At 44.8% G+C, this 27,089-nt stretch overlaps 2 protein-coding genes across 2 annotated transcripts; one reads left to right on the forward strand and one right to left on the reverse strand.

Annotated features, from left to right (window-relative positions):
* The first annotated feature begins 1,896 nt into the window (after positions 1 to 1,896).
* P4HTM (prolyl 4-hydroxylase, transmembrane) lies at positions 1,897 to 25,705 on the forward strand. The gene is made up of 9 exons (XM_033141352.1): positions 1,897 to 2,214; positions 4,192 to 4,273; positions 14,005 to 14,195; positions 15,026 to 15,122; positions 19,062 to 19,224; positions 21,024 to 21,209; positions 21,918 to 22,008; positions 24,007 to 24,130; positions 24,302 to 25,705. Exons 1-9 carry the CDS (start codon positions 1,897 to 1,899, stop codon positions 24,517 to 24,519), a joined length of 1,470 nt encoding a protein of 489 aa, XP_032997243.1. The 3' UTR covers positions 24,520 to 25,705.
* LOC117041962 (secreted frizzled-related protein 5-like) lies at positions 5,952 to 11,215 on the reverse strand. Its single transcript, XM_033141353.1, has 4 exons — positions 10,752 to 11,215; positions 8,500 to 8,669; positions 7,792 to 7,878; positions 5,952 to 6,487 (listed from the first exon to the last, which is right to left on the reverse strand). The coding sequence occupies exons 1-4, from the start codon at positions 11,093 to 11,095 to the stop codon at positions 6,171 to 6,173; spliced, it is 918 nt and encodes a 305-aa protein (XP_032997244.1). The 5' UTR covers positions 11,096 to 11,215; the 3' UTR covers positions 5,952 to 6,170.
* Positions 25,706 to 27,089: the final 1,384 nt, after the last annotated feature.

The following is a 27,089-nucleotide window of genomic DNA, read 5'->3' on the forward strand; positions in this document are numbered from 1 at the left end:
TGGCCTTGCAGATGTTGCTGCTCACATCACCCCTGACTATTGGCTGTGCTGGCTGAGACTGATGGGAGCTGGGAGTCCCAATAGCTTCTGGATGGCCAAAAGTTCCCTGCTCTAATCAAGTTTTATACTTGCTCTCTCTATAGCACTCTTTCCTCTGCAGCAGCGACCAGTTTTCTGTTGACAACCTAAATTTATGTCAGCTGTGTGCCATGCGACTTCTTCAGGAAGAACTAGAGAGTTCTCTTATTATTGCACTGTCTCAGTTCATTCAAAACTTGTTTCAAAAATCAGATTTCATTTCTCAATAGCTTTTTCTAGGAAAGTTCTTATGTGTGCTCACTCAAGTCTGGACTGTTCCAAGTTTTCAGGTAGTAGCTTCTGCTATGGGAGCTTTTTATTATTATGCAGAGTGCTACATTATCATGGCTGCCTTTGCTCTGTCCCTCACTGAGGTATGGGTGGGGGGGAAGCAATCTCAAGAAACTGCCAACATTTTTCCGGCATTAGGAGGGGAAGGGGCAAAGGAAAGAGCCCTTGCAGTTTCCCTCTCCTGAAATTGTTTATTTGAAATAAATTGTGAATTTCTAATTTTAAATGTGCGTAGTGTCTTTTTTTCCTCCCTCCCTTACTGATGCAGCATTTCGGTGCTTGAACAGTACCACCGATTTACAGCAACCTATTAAAATAGGTTCAGCCTTTCACATGCAAACAAGTCAGTCCCCCAAACCAGTTTTCTGTTCTCTCCAAAACATGGTTTTGTGTTCAACTTCCTCGTTTATTTATTCAAAGCATTTATAGCCTGCTTGCTAACTTAAAAAGGTTCATAGAGTGGCTTACTTGTCAAAAGCCTGTGAAGTTGGATCTCCTTCAAGATGTACAAGTTTTGGGGGCAAAGGCGTTGCCCTTCCTCTTTAAAACAAAACCTGAATTTGTGCTGTTGGATCTACTTCATAATCCTGAAGTTAATAAGTAAATCTCACAGGTAGAGGGTTATGCAAAAGCTACTGGTAGCTCCCAGGCACTGGTTGCATAAGCTGTGGGGATGATATCGAATGTTGGTTTTACATACTCAACATGGGCTTTACATGCTGTTCAACTGCCTTTCATTACTGAAATTGAGAGCAGCTGTTCTATATTCTATTTTATACACTTAATTGAAAGGCAGGAGCTTTTAAACCGTTAGAAGTGTCTCAAGAACCAGGCGGTGGCCTTAGCCTACCGGCTTCTTTAGCACAACACCCTAGCCTAGACGATTCTTGACCTACAAGGATTCATTACGTTCACACTGAAAAAGGCACTCTGTACATGTCTAGGAGCACTTGAGTTCCAGAAAAAAGCTCAGGCTAAAATGTCAGGTTTTTAAAATAAAAAAGTATTAGTAGAACTGGCTAATTCACATCGCTTAAAAGAAGCCTTCAAACCAGCCACTGCTCTGTCAACAAAACAACTACGTCAGGACAGCGGTGGACGTTCTGCCCTTACCAAAAATGGCTGCAGTTTCATATTTATCCGCAAGGGGGGGAAGTCGGTGCCCTTATTCAAAATGCCTTCCCATCACACTGCTAGGGAAGGAGAGGCAAAGTTGCCAGGACCTAAAATGGCCAGCTTCTACCGTGAGCAGAGCTGCTGAAGCCAAAACACTTTTTAAAAAATCCCTTATACAGGCCAAGCACCCTCTCGGACTTCGTCCTGGCCAGCGCCGTCCGGTCGCCTTCCCTCCGCTCCCCCCCCCCCCCGCAGGCCAAACTAACGGGCCCGGCCGTGCGCACTTTCTTCGTGCGTGATGACGTGAGGGGAGCCCGCCCGGAGAAGCCCCTGCCCGGCCGCCGCTGTTCGCGGGGTGGTTGCCGTGGTAACGGTGCCCAGCTCCAAGGCCGGAGCGGGCCGGGCCTAGCCATGGCTGCTGCGGCGGGGGCAGCTGTGGCGGCGGCGACGGCGACGCCGGACGAAGACCCCCGCCCGCTGCCGGGGCCTTCCTTTGGGCGGAGGGCCGTGTGCTCCCGACCCTACTTCGTGGTGCTGATGGTGTTCGCGCACCTCTACGTGCTCAACGTGCTGGGCTTGCTGCTCTTCGTGCACATCAGCTCCGACGACGGGGAGACGGAGCCGGGCAAGGGGAGACCCCCGGGCCCCGCACAGGACCCGCCCGCGCCTCCCTTCTCCTCCCCGGGAGGCTCTCGCCCTCACAGCCTGCCTCGCCTCGAGGGCATCAAGGCAAGTAGCGTCCCAAAATCATCTTCTGCGCGAGGATGGAAACAAGCACTGCTGTTCTCTTGGCGTCATTCAAGAGGGCAGGTCTCCGTTTTGCGGCTGTTTTTAAAGTTTCAAGGGTAGAGGCGAGTTTTCCCCTTTCCTCGACCCTTCCTAAAGAAAAAAAAACCCTCCCTCCTCCCAAGGCTTCTGTGCAAAAAACAGTAGTTTCGGGGGCAGCGGGGACGACTTCCTGCGCTTACCCCCAAATTAGGTCTTGCCCTCCCAGCTTTCAGCTGCCATATATCCGTATTTGGAGGTGTGCAGCAACATCCTCGTCTCATGGTGATTTTTAAAATCTTTTTGCCTCCTTGGCTTTTTTTTCTAGAGTTGCCCCTTAGGGAGTTGTTGTTGTTGTTGTTGTTGTTGTTGTTGTTGTTGTTGTTGTTGTTGTTGTTGTTGTTGTCTGTCTGTCTGTCTGTCTGTCTGTCTGTTTGTAATGGGGCTGCAGGGGGTAAACCACCTAAAGTTCCTAACAGACTGTTTCCAGCAGCTAGCCTTAAGAGGAAATCGGCCGAGGGGTGTCAAGTCAACCCTGTTCCTGTAGAAATTGTTGCCCTACAAAGGGAGGGGGGGGGGGTCTGGAAATATACATTATTTTATACAGTATAATATCCCTGTCCACTGCTGCTGCAGCCCCGACAGCGGCTGCTAGTTCTGATAAGTGGCAAGCCTTCGTGGATATTTAAAAGAAGCATAATGGGCTAAGTGCCGTCTAGCCCCTCCATGGTGATGCTTCCCCCAGCACGCTGATGCAGTGATATGAAAAGTTTTTGCACTTGCTGAGTTTCTGATTTTTATGCAGCTGTTAAAAACTGCGTCAGGGGAAGGAAAGTTTTCGCCTCTGTCCCCCGCCCCACCCCTGTTACCCCTCCCTCCCCAGTCTCAACGGTCATCATCGCACAAGTCATTTAGGGATAATGGGCATAGCGTATTTTATTTTATAATGGAGTTATTTTATTTTAAAAAACTTTTTATTGCCTTTGCCTTTAAATAATTTGAGCAGTCGTGCATTATTGGGAGAAGTACTTAAACTGTGGGTTGAGTTTGTCTATTTGTCACTGCTAGGATTGATCTACATTGGTATAGCTCTGCTTTGCATAATGTGATGTACTATAGACTGGCCTGATTGATGTGGTCTGTATTGATGTTCGGTTGGCCTAATAAGATTTAGCACAGTATACTAAATTCTAGAGTGGCATAGTAGGCTCTAATATGAGCAACATCAATATGACTTTATTGTAAATTCACTGGGCTGCAACTTTGTTCCTTGGTCCAGATTGGGATTGCCTACCTTTTAAAACAAAAAGCAGCAGCAGCAGCTAGAATTAACACAATAATTATGGATGGACATGTTCCCTATGTGGTTGCAATGGAAGTTAATTTTGCTGCCAATATCCACTCTTTAAAGAAATAAAGCTCCTATATTTAGTTTGCACAGCAAAAGAATTTCAGTAATTTAAAAAGTAGTAAAATGGTAGTCAAAACTATGCAGGTGGGTCAACAGTAACCATTCTCTTGTAGCACCTTGTGAAATTTTCAGTTAGATGCCAGGGAACAGAGTGGCAGTTAATGAATTTTGAGTGCTAGCAAGATTCTCTTGTGCACACACTGTGATGGCAGATGAGTAAACTGTGCATTTACTGTACAGAGGAGTGATAATGCAGAAGAACTCTAAACCTTCTGTGATGAGTGCTGCTTCCACACTGAGCCTAGAACTATATCCTGTATTTGCTAGTAGCTGATGTCATATACAGTGGTTTTGAACCATGTAGATGAGCTTTGTGATTTTTTGTATTTCAGAATTTGCCATGTCATGATTTAGCAGGCCATTGTGTATGTAAAGATACTGACCACAGGCCTCCAATGATACCATATACTGGAGCTAACTATATTTGGTATATAGCAGTTAAAATTAATTTATTTTACTTTCTTTTCAAGGTGGGCCATAAACAGAAGGTGGAGCTGATTCCTAACAAAATCCATGTCATGAAAACTCTGAGCTTGAAACCACTCCTTTTTGGTAAGAAAAAGAGGCTACTGGAGATATATCCAGATGACCTATTGGTAGAAGAGGGAATGAGATGTACCATATATCATACACCATATGATACCATATAGTTTGGCGGCTTCTTATTGCCTCATCTTTTGTTGCCTTTGGGCACGGAAACTCTGTCTCATTCATGACAGTAATTATTACTGAGACTCCCGAGCACATGTGAACATCCTTTACAGCAGTAGTCTGTTAATTTTTCAGACCCAGGATCCATTTCTTAACCCCAACTGATTTTGAATTTTTTTTACTATGTACTATGGTCTTTCACCTGCTCTCTCTAGAGTAACCAGGTGCAAAAGAAGACAATATTTCTTTGCCTTTAACCGCCGTTTAGAAGAGCAGATTTTGCCTCTTTCTCATGCAGGAATGCACAAAGTGTTTTCCAGAAACTCCACAGTTCTCATTGTCCCTCCCTTCTTTGCTCCTTAAGAGAATGGGGGTGGGTGGGGTGGGTGGGTACAAAGATAGAAAATGGTGATGTGACACATGCTTGACTCCTCTTACATTGGTGCCTGACTGATCCATTTCCACCAGTTGTAGATCAATCTTTACTGGATTGAACTGGTTACGTCAGGGAATAGTATTAATTGAGGGTTTTCAAATTGCAGTTGAGCTTGATAGGCAACAATAATTTCTGTAGCCAGCAACAAAATACACACACACACACACACACACACACATTTTTCACCCTCCTCTTGGAAGCTCTGCTGTTGTCATCATTGCCTGAGGAATTTGTTGTTTCTGAACCTCAGCATTGCCTGAGGTTCAGAAACAACCAGCAGCAATATGGCAGGCACTCCACAAACACACATTTAACTTGGAGCGGGAGCTCCTAGCAAGCACAGTTATACCCCACAGGTTTTTTTTTTTTGTTTAAATCTGTATAAAAGATTCCCGTGTTGTTCACTGTGTTTTTTTTCAAAGGAAAGTCTTAATGAGAAACTAAACAACTTTCTTGTTAAATCCTTTTAATGCAACCAGCATTTTTTAAGGAACACACACTGCTGTCATTAGTTTCTAAATACATAGTATTCATAGTTTGCAGATCGCAAGGGTGTCCCTCAGGCAGTGTGTGGGGTTTTTGTTTTGTTTTTTTTACATATTTTGTGTAAAACTGCAAAATAAAATGTCCTGGAGTGAGGGAAGGATGGGTGATGGCAAAAGCCTGATGGGTAGAAGATGAAGGGGAATCAGCAGCAGCTTGACAGGTCAGGTGCAGCTGCCACAGTAGCTTAGCCTGTGGCAGCTCAGCCTAGTCATTGCCACTTACCAGTAGTGGGAGGAGGTGAGGTAGCAGCAAGGTCAGGGCTGGGTAGGCAGACTGCTAAAGCCAATTGCGCACCCACCAGTGTACCCATTCAGCCCCAGCCTAGTTGCCACTTCAGCTCTCCCAGGAAGCCATTGCAACACTGCTGCCTCTAGGTAATTGTTGAAGCTCTGGTGAGCCATTCCTGCATGGTATGGATGAAAGAAGTGGCCAGGAAAGTGGGTTTGCAGGAGACAAAGTGAAGCAATCAGCTTATTACTATAAGTACTTGTGGTTTGTCTCCTGGTGCTTCCCATGCAGTGAGATAAAGAATACAGCACTGCAGAATATCTGCAGTGGTGGACAAACTGTCTTTCAAAGAAGCTTGTGAACCATTACTGATTTTCTTGTTGAGAAACCCAAATTAGGCGTGTAGGAAACTCCAGGGCTCCTCAGAGCAGTTTGAAAACTACTTTCTTGGTGCAGTGGTGTATGATTTTTACTATGTAGACTACATCTATTGCTTCTTAAACTCTGCTCCAGATATGCTGAAGAAGACCTTTCAGATACAAACAAGAGAGGATCTTTCTATCATTTCATACCAGAGCTATAAGCAGTTCAGGCCCGGCATTTGTAATGTTTCCATCGCCGCACAGCAGCCTGTAGATTTCGGTTCCTCTTGTGCCATGCATAGGCCTTGTTCACCACCACAACTTTGTCATTCTGCACCTCACCACAGATCAGATAGACACCTGTGTTTGTGCCTCTCATAATGTTGTGTACACAGGTAGCATCTAAGTTCAGCCACTGCTGGAGTTTGGAGTGGGTTTCAGTCTTCAGAAGGGGGCCATGCTTCAGAACTTCCAGCCTGGAGTCAAGGTCAAAGTCAGCAATGGTGGAGGTCTTGTTCTTCCTGGAAATCCTTATTTTCACAGCTGGAACAAATGCACATTAGACCAGAGACATCAAACTGCCAATAAAATAGGTAAACTAGCTGCTTCCTCACTTACTGTTTTAGTGATGCAAAGAATGGATGCTATCCACTGTCTTGCAACCTCCACTAGGGGTGGGAAACTTTTGACCCACCAGCAAGCATGGCTAATGGCCAGGGATGATGGGAATTGTAGTTCAGCAACCTCTGGAGAGCCAAAGGTTCCCCATTCCTGGTGATGTACACCTTTGTTCTGCACTTCGTGTAGCAAGCTTAGAGTTAGACAACGGTTCTAGTCCAGTAAAATTCTCATATCTCCAGAATTTATTACCCAGTTTCTGTTACAAAAACAAGTTCATTTTAGGAAGATTAGTTTAGCTGATGATCACTGATAACAAAGATGTCCAAGCATCTTCGGTCTCTCTCTCTCTCTCACACACACGCATATACTTTGATAATTTGCTTGCTTTTTTTAAAGTACTGTGTAAGATCTAATTTTGTCAAGGTTTTCTGGTTGTCCTTAGCTTTAGTCTGCATAAAGGATAAAGACCAGCTTGCCATTTCTCCATAGCTTTAAGGTAGGGGTAGCCAATGTGTTGCCCTTAAGATGTTACCGGACTCCAGCTCCCATCATCCTTGACTATGTTGGCTTGAGCTGATGGAAGCTGTAGTCCAGCAGGCTACTCCTGTTTTAAGAGAAGAGTGTGTGCAGATGACAGGGGGCAGGTGGAGAACAGGTCTGAACAAGTATGAAGGAACTCATACTTCCAAACAGTTCCTGCAAATTTCAGAGCCATGCTAGACAACATGCTAGAGATCCAAGATCATACTCCCCACCTCTTCAAGTTTTAGCAAGTAGAAGTCAGGAATCGGGGGAGTGATCCATGCTCAGATTGTGATGCTGTGAGAGCTAACTCTCCCCACCCCATGTTCCCACTGAAAGTCCCCCTCCAGCTGCTATTTCTCCTGTTAGATAAAATGTATGTGTACACAGCCTGTACCCATAGCTTCTCCCTAATGGAGAAAATTTCAGCTTGTGAGGAGTGCACATTTCCATTAGGAAAATGACATGGGGCCAGAGACTTAATTCTCGCCCTCATCTGCTGCCACTGTTGTAATCCCTTCTCCCCTAGCAACTGGTATTTGCCAAAATTTATCGAGAGAGGAGAAACAGTCAAGGATCTTTGTTCTCTTATCCAGTTTTGCCCTTTATGAAAATGTGGTGATCCAATGGACTTGTATTCTGAGACTAGAGGACTGTTTTCTCAGACTGAGTGGTTAAGAGGCAGAGAGCAGTGGTTTACTCACCAAAATCATTGGTGCAAAGGTTTTCCAGGATCTCTTTGGGAGAGTTGGGTTCTTCAAGTTCACAGTCCCTGCAGCTGGCCTGGGGCACTGCTGGAACACATCGTAAGTTACAGAATTTGTTTGAGCCTAATGTAACCCAGAGAATTTTGGGTTCTCTACTCATGGTTGCAGATTTTGGGGGGTTTGACTAGATCACCCTTGTGGTCCCTTCCATCCCTACTATTCTATGATTCTAGAAAATAGGTCAGTTGCTTGCTATCTTGGTGGCTTCATATACTCTGATGTGAAATAATTGGTGTGACTTTGGATAAGTCTTTATCTCTCAACTTTAAATAGGCACAATTTTTTTTAAAAGATATAATTATTACCTCCGTCAGGTATCTGCCAAGAGCCTTTGTAATAGGGGAGGCTATGAAGAACCAACTTCAGAGGTTACTTTTACAGCTCTAACTGTAAAATCTATGTTCAAAACCTCAGTACAGTTTTGAATGGTTTTTTCTCGGTTTCCTGATTAAAAGATATTGGTACTTAATAAGCTTTTTCGTTCTTAAGGGTTCCTCTGAATTGAGAAAAGGCCAGACTTAAGCTTTAACACATAGAATCCAAACACCCTCCCACCTTCCCAGCTTTGTGGATTTCTGTCCAGATTGTGCAGTTGCGACAGGGTATATGTGTTCCATGACAAATACAAACAGCAAAAAGCCTTACTTCTCCTGCTTGGAACACTTTCATCAGTGATTGAGGAGATGCACAGCTCATGATCTTCAGGGAATTTGTTACAGTTCAGGATTTCAGGCCAAGGGTAGCCATAGCAAGCCATGACGGGGGCACAGCTATTCCTGACAGCTTTGCACAAACTTTGGCAGGGGTAGATGAGCCTAGAGAGAAAAAGATGAACTCATTTCAAAACTTTGTGAGCAAAGCTGGATGAGAAGATCCTCAGGGTGCCCTCCAATTCTGCAATTCTATGATTCCAAGTGCCTATTAAGCTACCCCAGTGCAACCACTAGCAGCTAAGGGCAAGGCCAGAGGTTCCCCACCCTGCCTTAGTCTCTTTGTTTACCATCACTGCTTCCGCTGCTGTAGTCATATGAAGAAGTGTGCATGCACACAAAAGCTTATACCCAGAACTACTTAGTTGGTCTCTAAGGTGCTACTGGACAATTTAAAAAATTTTTTTGACTGCGTCAGACCAACACAGCTACCTACCTGTATTTTCTAAAATTAGCATTGATTGCTTGACCCACTGAAATGTGGTATCATTGTTGTTCATTCTGAAAGCAACATTCTGTTGTTTACTAACTGCAATCAGCTATGCTGAGATTTGAGTTAAGGGTTACCCAGGTTCCCAAAATGTTTTGTAGACCACCCTCATGATCCTCATTGTGATTACCCTTTTACACTGAATGGAAACACTTGGACATATCAGATGCCCTCAGGCTTAGAAATTTAAGGAGCAAGCATCTTGCTTAGTGTATTGAAGGATGAAGCCAATTTCCATAGTAGATGGGGATAATTCTTTCCCCTATCTTCTGGCATTATGTGTTACATTACGTTACGTTACATTACATTACGTTACGTTACATAACGTGACGTAACGTTATTCCAATGCAATATTGTTATTGAGTTGATAAATGTTCATTTTCTTCTAAAGAGGAGCACATTGTTCTAGCTTTTGTGACTGTCATCCTCGTGCAGGCAGAGAAACAGAGCAATTAAGTATTACAGAGTTTTGGCTTGGTTTTGCTGCTATAGTGCTTGAACGTGCCTTATGTCCAGTCATATTATTGATCCCTATAGCTCAGCACTGTGCACTGCCTGGCAGTCTGTCTGCATCTGTATAAGCATTTCTGAGTTGAAGGATCAGCATCTGAGCCCTGCTCTTTGGCCTGTTGGTAAGATGCATAAAGTTGCCGGTGGCGTCACACTTACAGAATTCTCTCTCTCAGGAAATAGGTACATCCCCATCTTTGTTTACCTTTAAGAGAACTCTTAAGATTTTTTTATTTTATTTTGACTATGTTTTAAATCCTTGCTTTTCCTCATTTTAAAAGGAGCAAACCGCTTTCTAAAAATGTCCCCCATCCTGGTTTTATATAAAGTTATTTTGTTCTGGATCTCTTGTACACCACCTTGTGAGAGCAATATGTCCTAAGTGGTGGCTTTTAAGTCCTTTACTTAGTTAGTTACTAAACAAACAAACAAATCTAGCTCGGTGTTGTCTGCTCTGACTTGCAGGGTTTCAGAATTTCCAGCTGTGTGTGCATGGATCTTTGGAATCTGTTTTTTCAAAGCACATTTTTTCTCTTGTAAGAAAAGCTTGCTCATCTAACACCATTCCAGATTTGATTGATTGATCAATTGAACGATCGAATCCTGGGCAAACTGATCGGTCTTGTCTTGGTGCCAAAACAATAAAAATGTTGGTGCAAATTGCACTTGAGGCATTCTTCAAGTAGTATGCTATTGTAGAGCAGACAGCAATCAATGTCTTGTGCTTGTCTTAGATTTATTGAGTTAGCCGATAGCAAATCACACTGTGATTTTGAGAGGAGCTGAGTCATTAGCAAGACAATTGCTGGCTCTATTCACAGAGTGAGTGAAGTGTTTACATATAAATTACACACAAGCATTTTTACACAAGGCTTAAACGTGTTTATGATTATCCAATTCTTATTATGCCAAACACTGCAAATGTGGAAGAGGTATCAAATGTAGCAAATACTTCATTTACAGTCTCATTGCAGATTGCTTGAAGCCAAAACTGATTTAAGTCGGCGTATGGGAAAATAGCTGGAGCATATCAAGCAAAGGGCAAAAGGGAGATCCAGGATTGGGGATGTGGGAGATGGGATGTCCATGCAGCTGTCTCAAGGTCAGAAGCTGGTTGGGGTGGAGGGACAAGATAGAACAAGAGCAAATGAAACTTTACTTAACAGTAAACTCTGAAGTGCCCTTACCTGTCCAGGCAGATTGGGGCAAAGAGGGAGCAGAGGAAGATCCTGGCATCCGGATGGCACTCTCTGGCTAACAAGGGCAGCCAGCTGGTGGATTGCTGGATTGCTTCAGCCATTGTCTCATGGTCCAGCAGGTTGGGGAGTCTCATCTCCGTGTACCCAATGTCATAACACAAAGCCATGCTTCTTGGAATCAATGTGCATCTGGAAGAGCTTCTTCTGTAGTTTCCAAAACCCCCTGGGAAGTCCCAGATTAGCAGATAACCCAAAAGGACAAGAAGCGGCTGTTGTGTGCCCAGCATCATGGGATGGTGGTGATGTGCTGTTTTCCTCATCTCTCCGAACATGCCCCTCCCCAGCAAAATGTGACCGATTAAATTCTGCCTTCCCAAAGGGGAATCTAGACTGAGGGTTTTCCTGGTGGGGTTGGTTTATTATAGCAGAGAGGCCACCCCTGTATTCCTGCATTCTCATTAAGCTCCCGTGTCACTGAGTTTTTGTTTTCTTCTTTTTGCCAGTGGCCCTGATTGTTTGCCTTTTTTCAGAGGTTTTGGCTTAGGCTAGCAGGTGTTGAAATGAGGGCAGTCAAATCAGCTTGAATGCCCCCCCCCAATATCTTGGAGTTCTGATTGAATCATTGTTTGAGACTCCCTCAGGGCTACCCCCTTGCCCCTACCCAGGGATTAGTCATTATTTTCTAAACATCGCTTGTTTTCCTCTCTATTGTGTTTTGTGGCAAAGCAATCACAAAGTTAATTAAGAGACATTTGTTGAGCTCCAGCCATTGTTTAAAGAGGCAAGGGGGTGGGGAGTGCCAGCCCCATGGATTCTGGTTGTTAACTGTTTTGGAGGCATTTCCCCCAGTTTGGGTAGTTTTAACATTGGGGGTCATTGTTTACACACAGGATGTAATTGGCAAACTTTTTTTATCTTCTAACCATGCCACAGGAAATTAATTGTGGATGCTGGTGTACTTCTTATTTTGGCATGAAGTGAGCTGCTGTGAAACACGAGTGGATAGCTCTATTCCTGGGTAATTGTCGAAAACGTTTATTGTCATCTCATTGGAGTTTAATGTAGGTCTCCTAGAGCCTTAGGGGGCATTGCTTGTTGTGTTGGCTCATTGTTAATTTGTTTTATGCCACTCTGACTAATAGCTAGGGGTAGCTGAGGAGAGGATTACACGCTCCTTGTAACAGAAAGCGTTCTCTGTTAAGGGTTAATGTGGCCATAGTCAGTTGCGCTCTCTGCTTTTCTCGTTTCCCATGAAGTAGGTAGCAGTCTTTCAACTTTCCTAGCTCTGTGCCAAGTAAAATCTCAGTTAATTTTTTTATCAAGATGCTGCACAAGGAATTCATCTTTGTGCATCTCACTTCTTCGAATGTAGATTAGGGGATAACATGCTTGGTTTAGATCTGAGTTCAATTTCTGCATCCATCAAGGAATTGTGGAAGTTGCCACCCACAAGCCCTGCTCACCAAGTGGGAATAATTAAGATCAGGGGTCGGTAAGGTTTACCTCACCTGGGCCGGTTCACTCCAGCGGAGATCCCTCTGTTGGCTGGATTATGCGCTAGTGTGAGCGCGCCCGCGATTTCCAGCATCAGTGACATGATTCCGGCGCCGCAGAAGCGAGTCCCCACACCATGGTGTGCCGGTTTAGCGCAGCATGCGGGGACTTGCCGAGCGGGCAGCTCGGTTCGGAGGTGGCTTGTGGGCCGGTTAAACGATCCCTGTGGGCCACTTGTGGCCCATGGGCCTTAGGTTGCCTACCCCTGGTTAAGATGCATTTCATGGGATAGTCTTAAGGATGAACAAAATAAAAACAGCAAAGCAATAAAAAGTGCCAAATTTTAATAGTGCCTTTTGTTTAAATCTTAGTACCAGGCAGAGGAATTCTGTATATGCCAATCATGGGGTTGGGGGGGGGGGAGAGAGAGAAATGCCACCTCCACCCTGTTGGAGCATGCGGTGTGTGTCTTGCTCAATGTGAGAGGGGAAAATACAGAACACAGGATATCCAAAAACGGCTTTAAAATTTCAAGCAAGGCCCCAATGTTCTTGGAAACACCGCCAAAGTTAATCAGTGAACTAGTGATGATGCCCACATGCTGCCTAAACAGGGGGAGTGCCAAAGAACCCCAGCACATACTCCTGCCTTTCAGAGTGGTATTCAATTGACATTTTACTCAGACCTTTTGAAATTAATGCACCTAACTTAGCCATGTTCATTAATTTCAGTGGTTCTCTCTGAGTACAGTAAAACATAGCTGAATACCACCCACAGTGCAGCACCCATAATCCACCAGCCCTGTGACTTAGGCAGCAGCAGCCGCCGCCGCCGCCCTTATCACTGCCAGTCCCCAGGCATCCCTTCCAGAAAGGAGTCTGATTCCTCTCATGCTGCTTACAGCAACAGCTTGGGAGTCTTGATTCCTCTCGTGCTGCTTACAGCAACAGCTTGGGGGGCACGACACAAGGCTGGGATGACGAACCTCTTCCAGCGTGGTGCTGCATTCCTTCATGTGTGGGGTGGGAGCAGCTTGCCAATGACGCACATGGCCAGAGGCAAAACTGGGCAGAGCGCTGGATGTGGCTGATCTCATTGCAGCAAGTTGCATTCTTCCTGTCATACAGTAGTTAGAAGGTTCTGTGCACACCCTTATCTCTCCTTCCTTCATCCAGGCAAGCGAAAGGCATCAGAGTTCAAGGACACATTCCAGCCATGCCAGAGCCCTGGAGGAGGATGCTGAGCACAGCTGGGGATGTGTGCAACTGGAGGAGAGGGGCATGTGGCCTGGGGGAAATCCCATGGGCTAGACAGGCAGGCGTGGTGTGGACCACCTTGGACCTGAGGATCCCCATCCCTGCATTATCAATTGACATTTATTTGCAGTCAACAGACCATTAGAATGTTTTATAACACCTCTGGGTTTTATAACATCCTTGTGTTGAAACCCACCCACAGAGCACCCTGGGCAGGAGGCCTGCAGAGAGGGAACGCAAACCTCTTGGGACAAGGACAATAGACTTTTGCCAATGAACTGAAGGAGCAGCACACGCAGCAAGTGGAGACGTTGACAGCAGCCGCCTCCAATTTTTTTAAAATTTTCATTGATTCTATCAAATATGGTGGTTATATGTTATTAGTTTATTTTTAATATTCTTCCCTTACAATGCGAAAATGTTAAGAAAGCTGCTTGTGTGCTTTTGGTGTTCACCTTTTGATAAACAAATTCAATTTTCTCTCCTGGTAGAAATTCCAGACTTCCTGAGTGAAGATGAGTGCAAGTTAATTATCCACTTGGCTCAGCTGAAAGGGCTGCAGAAAAGTCAGATTCTGCCCACAGAAGACTATGAAGAAGCAATCGAAATGATAGATATCAGCCAGATGGATATATTTAATCTACTGGACCACAACCAGGATGGACAGCTGCAGCTCAAGGAGGTATTGAGAAGAGGATGGGTTTATATTCTTGATTCATAACGCCTAACATTTATTCTCCTTATTGGCAAACTCTTAACTGACGTATCATTGAATCCCAGCTTTTCAGCATCTGTTCTTGTTTGTTTAGGTTTCTTAGATGCGCTATTAACTTCTTGCTCCCATCATTTCTTTGCCAGCTTTCTTGGTTTTCAGTTACTTTTCCAAGTTTTTGAATATTAAAGTTTGACAGTTGTTAGAATATATAAAACTTATGCTCGCTTATAAGTGGATCTTAAACCTTTAACAACATTTAATTAAACACAGCTGGATTGATTGCCAAATCAAGCCGAAAAAAATAATTATCTGCACCCTTACCATTCTCCAGTACTTTATTGTCCTTCTGGAAGCCCACCACTTATGGCCAGATGTACAGTGGTACCCCGTGTTACGTATGCGATCCGTTCTGGTTCGCGCCACGTAACCCAGGTGTACGTAACAAGAACGAACAAAAAAAAAACTTGGAAGTTTGTGGGTTTTTGCGCTTCTGCGCATGCGTGAAGTGCGCAGAATGCTTCTGCGCGCCAGCGCGTCGCGCACACTCCGTGGAGGACTTCCGGGTCGCGGAGGTGCGTAACTCGAACATAACTCAACACGTGGTATGACTGTAATGCTAAACCATAGTATAAGTGCTATGGGAACAAGCATGGGCTTCCCCTGGACTTTCACCCACCTACCCTGCAACACATTACAAGTTCTCCCAAGTACAGTATTTGTGTGTGTAGATATACACTGGATTCAGTTTTACATTCTCACCCATAGTTGCCAAGAAAGCAAACTCTTTGCAATTTCAGGTACTGACACACACCCGTCTAGGAAATGGCAGGTGGATGACGCCTGAGAGTATCCGGGAGATGTACTCTGCCGTGAAAGCAGACCCAGATGGCAATGGTGAGATTAATGCTGCCTTCTGATAGACTGTGCATTGTAGCTGTCCTAATTGTTTGTTTTTGTTTTTGTGTATATTAAGGATGTTTAAATGCCCCAGTGGATGTGTTGTTGTGTATTTTAATGATGTGTTGATTGTTTAGTTGTAAGCCACTTAGAAGCTGTTTGGGCATCTAAGCAGTATATAAATTAATAAATGATTATAGGCATGTGCAGATCGGGGGGGTTCAGTTTCTGCATAAAGGGGGATTCCGTGTCATTGGAATTGTGACCAAGAAGGCCCTGCTGCATCTTCCCACCCCGTCCCATAACACACTACAAATAGAAAGAAGCTTCATATAGAAGGAGAGAGGCATTGCCGGAGGCAGGCTGGGCAAGGTAGAAATGCAATGGTAATGTGTACAGTGTGCGTACAAAACCATATATTTGTTTTGCTTCAATAGAAAAAGAGTTGCCTGGAGATGTAGTATGCTTCTCAGCATGCACTCCACCAGCACTGAAGTTCCACTCTTTTGAGACAGTGCCTTTTTTGTCTGCTTCTTGCTGGGCTGTTGGAAGCAGAGGTCGATTTTCTCCATCAGAATTCCCTCCAGCCCCTCAGCTTTAGGCTAGTGGTTCGATGGTTCCAGGAGCCTTTCAAGCATCCCGCTGGCCTCTTCAGACCTCCTGCTGGCCCGGATGTGCGCTGCGATCTCTCCTGCTCTAATTAGAGTGCCTTCAAGTTGAACGCCTCTCCGTTTCCTAATCAAATTAAGTCAGCGGGCAGAGTGCACCCACTCACTGCCAGGTTGCCTGATGATCTGCACGGCCCTGGAGAGGTTGCTTTGGAGTGGGAAAGAGCACTTTGGTGAATGGAGGACGGGACTCCAAATCCGGTGTGTAAGCCCTTGCCCTGGTGCCCTCTGGGCTTGTGACGTCTTTGGCAGAGACCAGGGAGGATGCACTGCTTGGTTTTTTCAGCACTGTAAACACCACTGAACTAAAGAGCTTCAATTAAGGTCTCGGTGCCCCATCTAGGGTGTCCTCACTTTCTGAGGGCTGCTGTTTCCATTGTAAGCAACATGGCAGCAAGAAAGCCCAGGGGTCATAACCTGGATGTGGTGATAGATCGTGGAAGGCTGAAGCTGATGATGGAATAGTGGGTAGAAAATGTGTGCGTGCACTGGAAAGAAATGATGATCATGGCTGTCCTAAGCTGACCTCTCCTCCCAAATCTGTTCCCTTCGCTTAAGGGAATTAAGTGTAGGCTTGGACTGTTGTTCTGTTGGTGTTTGTGTGTACATGGCAATTTGCTTAGAGTTTAGCGTCTAGAACAAAATTGAGGTTTATGTTTGTTTTTAAAACCTTTAGCCTTTCTGGTGGGGAGGAGGCTGGAACAGAAACATGGAAGTGTCTGTAGGACTCCAGCGCTCAAGGGCAATGCTGCTATAACCTACATTGCTGTCCCATCATCTAAGCCTCTAATCATGTCCCTTTTCCTCCAAAATATCTATTGTGCACCCAGTACTCCCTAGAGAGGCATATTTGTTTGCCCAGTATACAGAGAAAGCATATGGGTGGTCCTTATATATGATGCTCCAATTTATTATGCACATACAATGGTTGTTAGTTAGCCAGATGAAGCTTTCAGTATTTGTCATTCATTGTTAGACTTGCCAGTTTCCTATTTTAGTTACTCATGTGTGCACAGCATTTGGACCACCAATGCCAAACTTGCAGTACTGAAGTATAGGACCAATTCAGATATCTCAGCTTATTATGCCGAGATACACACAAGTCTTGTGCCTGAGCCCTCTGTCCTTGCAGAGTCCCTTCTCGCCTCCCTTCTTCATGTGCTGTGGTTGAACACATGAAGAAGTGTGCATGCACACGAAAGCTCATACCAAGAACAAACTCAGTTGGTCTCTAAGGTGCTACTGGAAATAATTTTCTATTTTGTTTCGACTATGGCAGACCAACACGACTACCCACCTGTAACACACACACACACACACACACACACACACACAGATTGATTAGCCATATTTTCCTATTACGATGGTTACCAGGTTCAGAACAACCAGAATCTTAAGAACATCAGAAGAGCCTTCTGGATGAGGTCAATGCCCCATCTGCATCTTCCATCCTGTTTGCACGGTGGCCAACCACATGTCTGTGAGAAATCTGAAAGCAGGACCTGAGTGCAGCAGCACTCTGCCTGACCACTTGTGATTCCCAGCAACTGACATTCAGAGGGATGCTGCCTCCGACTATGGAGGTAGAAACAGCCATTGTGGCTAGTAGCCTGGTTGGTTATGATCCCGGTTTGTTTTGAGCCCTATAACCATAGTTCCTGGTTTGGATGCAATGGCTCATTATGGTTACTTAAACCAGGACACGTTCAGTCACAGTGCATTGGGAAGGGAAAGGGGCAGCTCTACCAGAGTGACAGTGAGGAAGCCACCTGTGATGCTAGCCTGTGCTAGCTGGCTCTCTCACCTAGTCACCTTTTCTTGATGTGCCACAGACAGCGAGAAAACGGGCAAAGAGGCAAACCGTCAGGGCCATGCACTCCAGCAGGAGAGCACATGTCTCTCCTTATGTGACTCATGCACACTGGCAGCTTTTGCTTGAGTGGACAACAAGCAGTGGTGAGCCTCCTGCTTCCCCAATCCATTTGGAAGGGTCCCCCATCCCCCAGGAGCACATTTGGGAAGTGTGTGAGAGGCTGCAGACCAGAAAGGGGAACCATTGAAAATTGCTTCTCTCCCTGTTTGGCTGACAGAAGCCATCAGCTGAGCAATAATATTGGAAACTTTTAAGATCACCAGTCTCTCAAGGACCATCAGATAGATAGATAGATAGATAGATAGATAGATAGAGTAAAAAAATTCCTTTGGGCCATGTGCCATTTTAAATTCAAGTATTGGTATACAAGCTACTAACATGAGTTTGGCCAAACTGCGGGAGGCAGTGAATGATAGGTGTGCCTGGCGTGCTCTGGTCCATGGGGTCACGAAGAGTCGGACACGACTGAACGACTGAACAACAACAACAAAATTGGTATACAGATTTCCCAAATTTTTCCAGTTTTAAAATATATTTTCAGAGGTACCACAAGCAAACCTTTTCTGTCCTTCATATATTTTTCATGTCAGAAGCATGGCTTAGTTCCATTACCTTGCGATACGCAATGGAGAGCCAGCATGGTTCAGTGCCTTATGTGTTACGTCTTGGTGTCTTCGTGGTTTTGGGAGCGGTCATCATGCAAATGATTCCTGGGCATGCACTGCTGATCTTCAGTTGTGTTTTTGGTCCCTCAGGGCTCACCTGTAGTATTTGTAACCTGGAAGCCGTGAACTAGGTGCCATCCTCTTCATTTGCAAGGGCATTCTTCTCCTTCGGTGGTCTTTCTGCAATCAAGCGATGCCTTACTAAACTGCCATTCAGAACCTTCCAGACCTCTAGCTGGGAAACAGGCACTCTGGCTCCTCCCCTCAGCTAAAAAGTCATGGTTGTGTTGTCACTTTCCAAGGGGAGGGGAAAGAGCCCTTCCACTCAGTTCTCTGCAGACTGCTGTGATAGCAGCAGTAGGAATCTTTTTCTTTGATGGGGTTTTGTCTTCATTTCCCCCCTAAAGTTGTTGGCTTTAGTTTTTCACTTGGCTTCTTTTTTCTTCTGATCTCATAATGTCTTTGCTAAGGCACCTGTTCCCCACCCCACCCCCTGGTCAGAAATAGTTATTTCCCCATGGCTTCTGGTGCATCAGCTATCATTTAAAAGGTGTCATATGTGCGACATGTATCTAAACTGGTATACTTTCCTCCTGCTAAATGCAGAGCGGATTATGGTAGTGGTTGCTAGAAGGTTGGCTCTGATTTGGCGTAAACCGTTGCAGCATGTTGACAAATGCCTGCATGCTCTGCAACATAAGCCACTGCTTTCTTCTCATTCTTCCATTAGGTGTGCTGAGTTTGGAGGAGTTTAAGCAGCTGAACATTCGGGATTTCCACAAGTATATGGGCAGCCAAAAAGTGAAGATGAGTGACCTGGTGCGGAACAGCCAGCACACATGGCTGTATCAAGGCGAGGGAGCTCACCACATCATGCGCTCCATACAGCAAAGGTAAGAGGGACTCACAAATATTTAAAACAGAGAGACGTTCGCCATTCCTTGCAGCCATACTAGGATGCCACTCGGTTTTATTATATCAGAGAGTTCTCAACTGATTAAAAAGTGTTTCTGTATTATGAATTGCCCGTTTTTTAATTATCAATTAAAACTGAAACGCACATGGGCTCCTTTAAAGGTGCTAAAAGAATGTGATTACTTATAAGGGCATAGTAACTTTAAAATGCTCAGTTACACTTTGAAAAGGCTTTTAAAAAATCTCTTTCCCCGACCACCTAACCACACAGTGACGCAGCCAAAGTGAGGCTCAGCGCCAAACTACTAGACAGTATGTTAAATGTGTATGTGTGCATTCAACATGTCCTGTTTTTACTTTAGGATAAACCGATGTAGGAGGAGAATCAGGACTGTGGTGCACAGGGAAGGTTTTAACCCTTTCCTCCTGTGCTGCAGCTCCAGTGAAAATCTCCCCCCTCCCCAACCCTGCCCAGTAGGCATTTGCCCTGTGAAGAAAACAGGCACTAACACCAGTAGAACCCTCTTCCTACAGAACTGGGAGTGCAGTCCTAAGCATGTTTATGCTAAAGTAAGTCCCATTGACTTCATTGAGACTGCCTAGAAAGCCTGCTTAGGACTGCAACCTGAAAGCACCTACTCCTTTTGGTTTTTTTGGTTGTTGTTTGTTTTTGGGAAAAAAATGCTTAGATGAGTGAAAGTGACTGCCCTTCCTGAGGTTAACTTCCATGCTTCTTTATGTGTGAAGCAGGGTTTTCTTCATTCAAAATAAACAACGCGACAGAGAACAGAAAGATGCTTCTCTTCCATTTGATCATACAAGTGATCAAATCCATTGTCAACTGGCAGTTCTTATAAAAAAGAATCCCAGTTATGTTTTGTAAATAAACATTGAAAAGATCTTTGTGTGTGTTTACACACACACACACACACACACGCCACAGGAGGAGCAAATGTAAATATGATGATGATGATTAATTCAATTTATATACTGCCCTTTATCAAAAGATCCCAGGGCGGTGTACAACATTAAGAACACATTTTTGGAGCACAGTAAGTGGCACTGTGGTCTAAACCACAGAGCCTAGGGCTTGCTGATCAAAAGGTCGGCAGTTCGAATCCCCGCGATGGGGTGAGCTCCTGTTGTTTGGTCCCAGCTCTTGTCAACCTAGCAGTTTGAAAGCACGTCAAAGTACAAGTAGATAAATAGGTACCACCCTGGCGGGAAAGTAAACGGCGTTTCCGTGTGCTGCTCTGGTTCGCCAGAAGCGGCTTAATCATGCTGGCCACATGACCCGGAAGCTGTACACTGGCTCCCTCGGCCAATAAAGCGAGTTGAGAGCCACAACCCCAGAGTCGTCCATGGCTGGACCTAACAGTCAGGGGTCCCTTTACCTTTACCTTTAAGAGCGTAATAAAATACATAATTATATTCTATATCATTGACTTAGCTGCTGTGAATACCAGTTGCTTACCATCTTGAACTTGTCAAGTAAAACATCTCTGTCCCTACTGTTGTTCACATGTTACATTCAACAAGTGTATGATCTGTGTTGAGCTGTGCATTTGTACAGTTAATAACATTCAACACATATACAGTCTGTGTACTTAAGTACTTAAGTTACATGCGTAGAGACAGCTTATACCTACGATCAGTGCAATGTGTGAACAGGTACCCTATCCCAGGGCAAAGGGTATGACAGTGGCATGTGGGGACATTGGTTTAGTAGCAAGTATAGTTTAATAGTTCAATGTGCATGTCTCTGCTTCTCCTTTAGGGTGATTCACTTAACCCGTCTGCCCTCTGAGATTGTGGAGCACAGTGAACCCCTGCAGGTAGTGCGATACGACCAAGGCGGGCACTACCATGCCCACATGGACAGTGGACCAGTGTTCCCTGAGACTGCCTGCAGTCACACCAAACTGATTGCCAATGAAACTGCTCCATTTGAGACCTCGTGCCGGTTAGTCTAGAGCCTGAAGAGGAAACTAACCATCTGTTATCTGTTCTTTCCCTGTTACTCCATGTTTTGTTCTGAAACAGAGACTCCATCAGGTTTTTAGGGACATAAACATTCAAGTGCAAATCAGCTGTCCTCCCTTAACCATGGAGAGGTCAAAGAACACAGCATGCACGTGTGCTTTCCAGTTATAAGTTAATGAAGAGGAATGCTCAGTCAAATATTCCTCCAGAACATCATGCTTCTCTATGTGGAGGCTTTTTATGCACCTGAAGACTGTCAGCGTTAGGCAGGGGCAAAATTTCTCTGAGTCCTACTCTGCCTGTCATGGTATTATTTGAGTCTATAGCTATAACCATGGTTCTGCTCTAAACCTAAGGTTTGTTTTTCTGTAACCTCAGTTGGTTTGCTGTTTGTTGTATACATTTGCTCAGGGTGGGGGGCACAGAACAGAGCATGTTTCTGACCTATGAGTTGGCCCGAGAGACTGATGTAGGAATTACGGGATGACAGTCCCACTGAATTCATATAGGATTGCAGCCTAGGTCACAAAAATGGGGGATTAACTTGTGCTTAGAAGGGCATGAAATCATAACTTCCAAGTAGATGTGCATAGTATTTTACTGTTGCATTGCAAACCTGAAGGGGAGGGCTAAGCAGTTTCAGTAACTTTGAAGCCTAACCTGTGCTAATGGCCCCTGCCTTTCACAGCTACGTGACAGTTCTGTTCTACCTGAATAACGTGACCGGAGGAGGAGAGACCACTTTTCCGATAGCTGACAATAGGACCTATGAAGAGCTGGTAAGGTTCTGTCCTTCTTTGTGGCCTGTTTTTCTCGGAAAACTCCGTTTTCTTTGAGTACTTGTGTTAAACACAATAGAAAATTCTTTCCAGTAGCACCTTAGAGACCAACTGAGTTTGTTCTTGGTATGAGCTTTCGTGTGCATGCACACTTCTTCAGATACACATCATGAGTGTATCTGAAGAAGTGTGCATGCACACGAAAGCTCATACCAAGAACAAACTCAGTTGGTCTCTAAGGTGCTACTGGAAAGAATTTTCTATTTTGTTTCGACTATGGCAGACCAGCATGGCTACCCACCTGTACCTGTGTTAAACACAATCGCCTAGTAGATGGTTGAGATAATCTGCAGACCTTTTGTTAGTGACTGTGTTACAGGGGCATCTTCTGCTGTTGCCCCTGTTCTTTGCAATGCTCTCCCTGCTACCATATAGGAAACACCAGCAGTTACCTGCTTCAGACATCTTTTAAAGATGTTTCCCCACTCCCGGGTTCCCCTGATCATTAAATTGGATCCTGTCTTTTTGATACTGCAATGCTTGTTGCACTTTTGCTGCTGTTTTAATGGTTTTATGGTATATTTGTAACATTGCCCATAGATATAGATCAGAGCTTTCCAAACTGTGTGTCGTGACATGTTAGTGTGTCGGCTGCAGTGTGCAGGCGTGTGGCGTGAACGCTCCCCACGCACATTCCAGGGCTGGAAAGGGGTTAGTTTAACCTCCGGTTTGCTATTAAAACTGAATTACTGTGTCGCAAAATGATGTAAAACTGAATTACTGTGTTGTGAAATTATGCATGTCTAAAAAGTGTCACCAACGTGAACAGTTTGGAAAGCTCTGCTGTAGATATAGGGCACCTTTTTAGTTATTTCAAGATTATTGGAAGTGTTTAATCTGATAAGGGAATTCCAAGGATGCCTCCAGGTGTGTCAGTTCATGGCACAATAATTGTGCTGCACTAATATGTTGTAAGTGGATGGGGATCCACATGGTTTTATTCAAGATAACACCCCTGTTACAAGGAAATCCCTTCCTCTGAACATTCAGTTAGCAACATTTTGTTTCTAGAAAAATTGCAGCTTATTATATGGCATATCGTTGCATGAATGTCCCTGCTCCTGCCAACCTAGCAGTTCGAAAGCACAAAGTGCAAGTAGATAATTAGGTACCGCTCTGGTGGGAAGGTAAATGGTGTTTCCATGCGCAGCTCTGGTTCGACAGAAGCGGCTTAGTCTTGCTGGCCACACGACCCGGAAGCTGTATGCCGGCTCTCTCGACCAATAAAGTGAGATGAGTGCCACAACCCCAGAGTCGTCCGCGACTGGACCTAATGGTCAGGGGTCCCTTTACCTTTACCTTTTACTGGCTATTTTGCGCTACAAATTTTGGGTGTGCAAAACAAATCCTTGTTCCCCCCTCCCCCCCACCAGTCCATGTTATTTTCTGAACTTCTAAAAGATTCCCACCCCCCTTTTATTCTCTAGAAGTTGAGGTGAATGCTCCCTTACTATACCATGCAAACATGAGAGCACTGAAGTAGCCCTTCAACTGCTAAACACCACCAATGCTACCTCTCTCTCCAAGCACCGGTGTCTTAACACTGTGATTATATACACACACACACACACACACACACACACTTTTAAGGGCCAGATGCTTTATTTCACCTGCAATGCACACCTCCCCATTAATTTCAGTGGAACATACTTCAAAATATATGTACTTGAGCATGACAGGTGATGTATGCAAACATCCTATAACTATAAAATGTCCCATATGGTTTGTTTCATTTCTGAGGGTTTTTTTTATAAAAAAAAATCCTGCCTCTCCTTAAAATCAAGACGGCTTGAAAAAATATGGAACTGTTCAATGTAAATTGGAACATATGTAATGCTAGCATAGGAAGTCCTGTGCCTTGATTTATTTATTTGTGGTTGATTTGTTGATTTCCTGGCATGCAGCACAATAAGCATTATTTCCCTTTTTCTCTTCCAGTCTCTCATCCAGAATGATATTGACCTACGCGACACTCGTAAACACTGTGATAAGGGAAACCTACGTGTAAAACCCCTGCAAGGCACTGCTGTTTTCTGGTACAATTACCTGTCGGATGGAGAAGGTAATATGTCCTCTCGTGGCAATCGTCTACCAGGATGTCTGAGCTGCATTGCCCTTCATGCCGATTTGCCAGCCAAGGGTCGATAGTTGGAGGAATCCCAGGGGTTGAGCTGTTGTCATGTGAAACTTGGCTTCTCTCAGGAGTGGTTGATGGGTTCTTATTTCCTTGCAGGCTGGGTTGGCGACCTAGATGAATATTCTTTGCACGGAGGCTGCTTGGTCACTGAAGGAACCAAGTGGATTGCCAACAACTGGATCAACGTTGATCCCAACAAGAGGCGACAGCTCCAGTTCCAAGAGGAGATGGCTCGATATACAAACAGTGCGGACGAGGACCAAAGCGAATGGACTGTGGACAAATCCTACAGCAATGTACATGTGGAGCTGTAGTGCTTGGAGATGCCTTTTAGTGGACTTGGAAGAAACTTTTTTGCACTAGCCATTTTCAGCCCTCTAATCTCCCACTTCCCCCCCATCCCCGCATATCTCAGCAGAGATTGCTAGCTGCGCTCCAGCCTAGACTGGAGAAAACAAGAGACTGGATAGGGAGGTATGGTCTGGAATGCACTGCGAAAGAGAAATGGTGAGGGATGAGAAATGACCGTGGCTGGGTTGTTAGGATACATTTCTCACTTGCATCTTTTTTGAAAATGTCTGGCTTTGGTTCTAGGTCTCTGAGCGAGCCTTCCCCATGGCATGTGCAGTCAGTTAGCCTCCAGGTTTGTTACTCTTCTTCACCCTGAGCCATTTTTCCTGCTTGAATGCAGTTATTGAGCTGGGTTTGCAGCTCTGTTCCTGGCACCTACCCACCTGCTGTCACAAGATCTCCTCTCAAAACAGCAAAACTGATCTCAGAAATTGTCTCTTCTCATTCTAGGTGGCTCTCTGTGGGGCAAAGCTGTCGCTCCAAGCACTCACAGGCACAGGTCATCATCTTAAGTACATAATAATAGGTAAACTTTCTGTAAGTGGGTCTTGAGCAGCTGCATGTTAAGGAAGATGCAGGGGTTGAAGGTGCCGGAGTCATTCTGGGTGATTTCTAATGCTCATCATGGAGAATTTTTCTCAGGGTCGGACTTGGTTCTGAATAAGGACATGGTTCTGAAATATTTATTGTGTTGATTATCGGGGGGGGGGGAGGGAAGTGTTCAAGTGTGCAATAGCAGCTGGTGTGCTGTATTTGTTGAGATTTTCATTTCAGTAACTTGATTTGTGTGCTCGGTTGGGTTTTTTCCCTGTGTGAGTCAGTTTGGAAGGGGTTCTCTCCCACCCCCAGACATGTTCCACTCCATTTAGTGTCTGGTTTGGGCCAGCAGCATACTCACATCATGTTCCTTCTTGCAGATGGATATATACAATCATGAACGTAAGAAAATTCCTGTTGGATCAAACTAAAGGGCCCAGCAGCCCTGTTTTCCACAGTGGCCAATCAGATTCCTCTGAAAAGCAGGACACGAAACTGATCAGGACTTGAAACTGATAGTCCTCTTCCATTGTTGCTGCTCAAGAGACAGTAGGGACGCGGGTGGCGCTGTGGTCTAAACCACTTAGCCTCTTGGGCTTGCAAATCAGGTCAGCGGTTCGAATCCCCGCAACGGGGTGAGCTCTCGTTGCTCTGTCCCAGCTCCTGCCAACCTAGCAGTTCAAAAGCACACCAGCGCAAGTAGATAAATAGGTACTGCTGCGGTGGGAGGGTAAACGGCGTTTCCATGCGCTCTGGCTTCCATCACGGTGTCCCGTTCTGCCAGAAGCAGTTTAGTCATGCTGGCCACATGACCCGGAAAGCTGTCTGCGGACAAACGCCGGCTCCCTAGGCCTGAAAGCGGGATGAGTGCCACAACCCCATAGTCGCCTTTGACTGGACTTAACCGTCCAGGGGTCTTTCACCTTTACCTTTTTGCTCAAGAGACACATGGCATCTGAACATGGAGAGTGGGATTCAACTAATGAGTCCCATCAAAGGAAGCCCTGTGCAAGGGCTGCCGCTTTGCACCCTCTGAAATTAGTTCTGGGGGAATTGGGAGGACCCTTGGAACAGCATGCAAAGAGAGAAAAGGGGGGATTATTCCATGAGGCAACCCAAAATGCTTGCCTTGATGGAGTAATCACCTAAGTGCAATGTTGAATTCCTCCCTTAGCTTTCATATAGCCATCATGAGTAGTTGTTGATTGCCTTATCCTTCATGAATTTGTCTAATCCCCTTATTAAACTATCTAAACCAGTGACCATCATCTTGAATGTCATAAATATATTATTCATTGTGTCCAGAAGTACTTCCCTTCAGTTTGTCCAGAATCTCTTCTGCACTATGCATAATTTTCCAAACCTCTTTCATGTTTCCCCTTACTCAATTCCCTGCTCCCCAAACTAAAAAAAAACCCAAGCAACAGAGTCCTTTTCTCATAAGAAAGGTTCTGCAGCCCTTTTCTGCACCTGTTCCAGCTCTACAATATCTTTTTTGAGATGAGGCTAATCAGAGAGGCTTTTCCCCCTGTAATTGAACTTGGAGCATGAGCCAGAGTTGGCCCTTTTCTCTTTTGTGTTGGCCTGAGGATATATTTCTTTCCAATAGGTGTCTGTAATAAAAAGGAAGTGGTGTTGGAAAATGAGATGAAGTGGAAAGATAAAGTGGAACTTCAGTAAGATACAGAGAAGATTCCTGTAGCTTTCAATGAGACCACAGGAAGCTTGCGACTGTAGACAAACACTTTCATCGCTGTTAGGAAAGCTGGGATTAATTGTGTGGTGTTTTTAATATATAATTGAAAGATAATTTACAGTTACAAAATCCCTCACAGTTCGACATCTTGACATAGGGCAAAATGCAGGGTTTGGCTGTAGCCATCACTGTAGAGAATTGAGATCTTTTAGCTTTGGCCTTGCAGCTCATAGTTTGTAATAAGTTGTATCTATTAGGAAAGCTCTCCACATTTAACCCAAAATATATGCATCTATCTGC

This window comes from Lacerta agilis, chromosome 2, assembly GCF_009819535.1.
Source record: "Lacerta agilis isolate rLacAgi1 chromosome 2, rLacAgi1.pri, whole genome shotgun sequence".
Lineage (NCBI taxonomy): Eukaryota > Metazoa > Chordata > Lepidosauria > Squamata > Lacertidae > Lacerta > Lacerta agilis.

Bases quoted from the DNA above. Each gene is read 5' to 3' on its own strand.
- LOC117041962 (XM_033141353.1), bottom strand. From the start codon at position 11,095: ATGTTCGGAGAGATGAGGAAAACAGCACATCACCACCATCCCATGATG. The intron at 8,670-10,751 runs GTAAGGGCACTT...TTTTCTCTCTAG, and splicing joins GCCCCAATCTGCCTGGACAG to GCTCATCTACCCCTGCCAAA. The intron at 7,879-8,499 runs GTAAGGCTTTTT...GTGTTCCAGCAG, and splicing joins AAGTGTTCCAAGCAGGAGAA to TGCCCCAGGCCAGCTGCAGG.
- P4HTM (XM_033141352.1), top strand. From the start codon at position 1,897: ATGGCTGCTGCGGCGGGGGCAGCTGTGGCGGCGGCGACGGCGACGCCG. The intron at 15,123-19,061 runs GTGAGATTAATG...TTCTTCCATTAG, and splicing joins AGCAGACCCAGATGGCAATG to GTGTGCTGAGTTTGGAGGAG. The intron at 24,131-24,301 runs GTAATATGTCCT...ATTTCCTTGCAG, and splicing joins TTACCTGTCGGATGGAGAAG to GCTGGGTTGGCGACCTAGAT.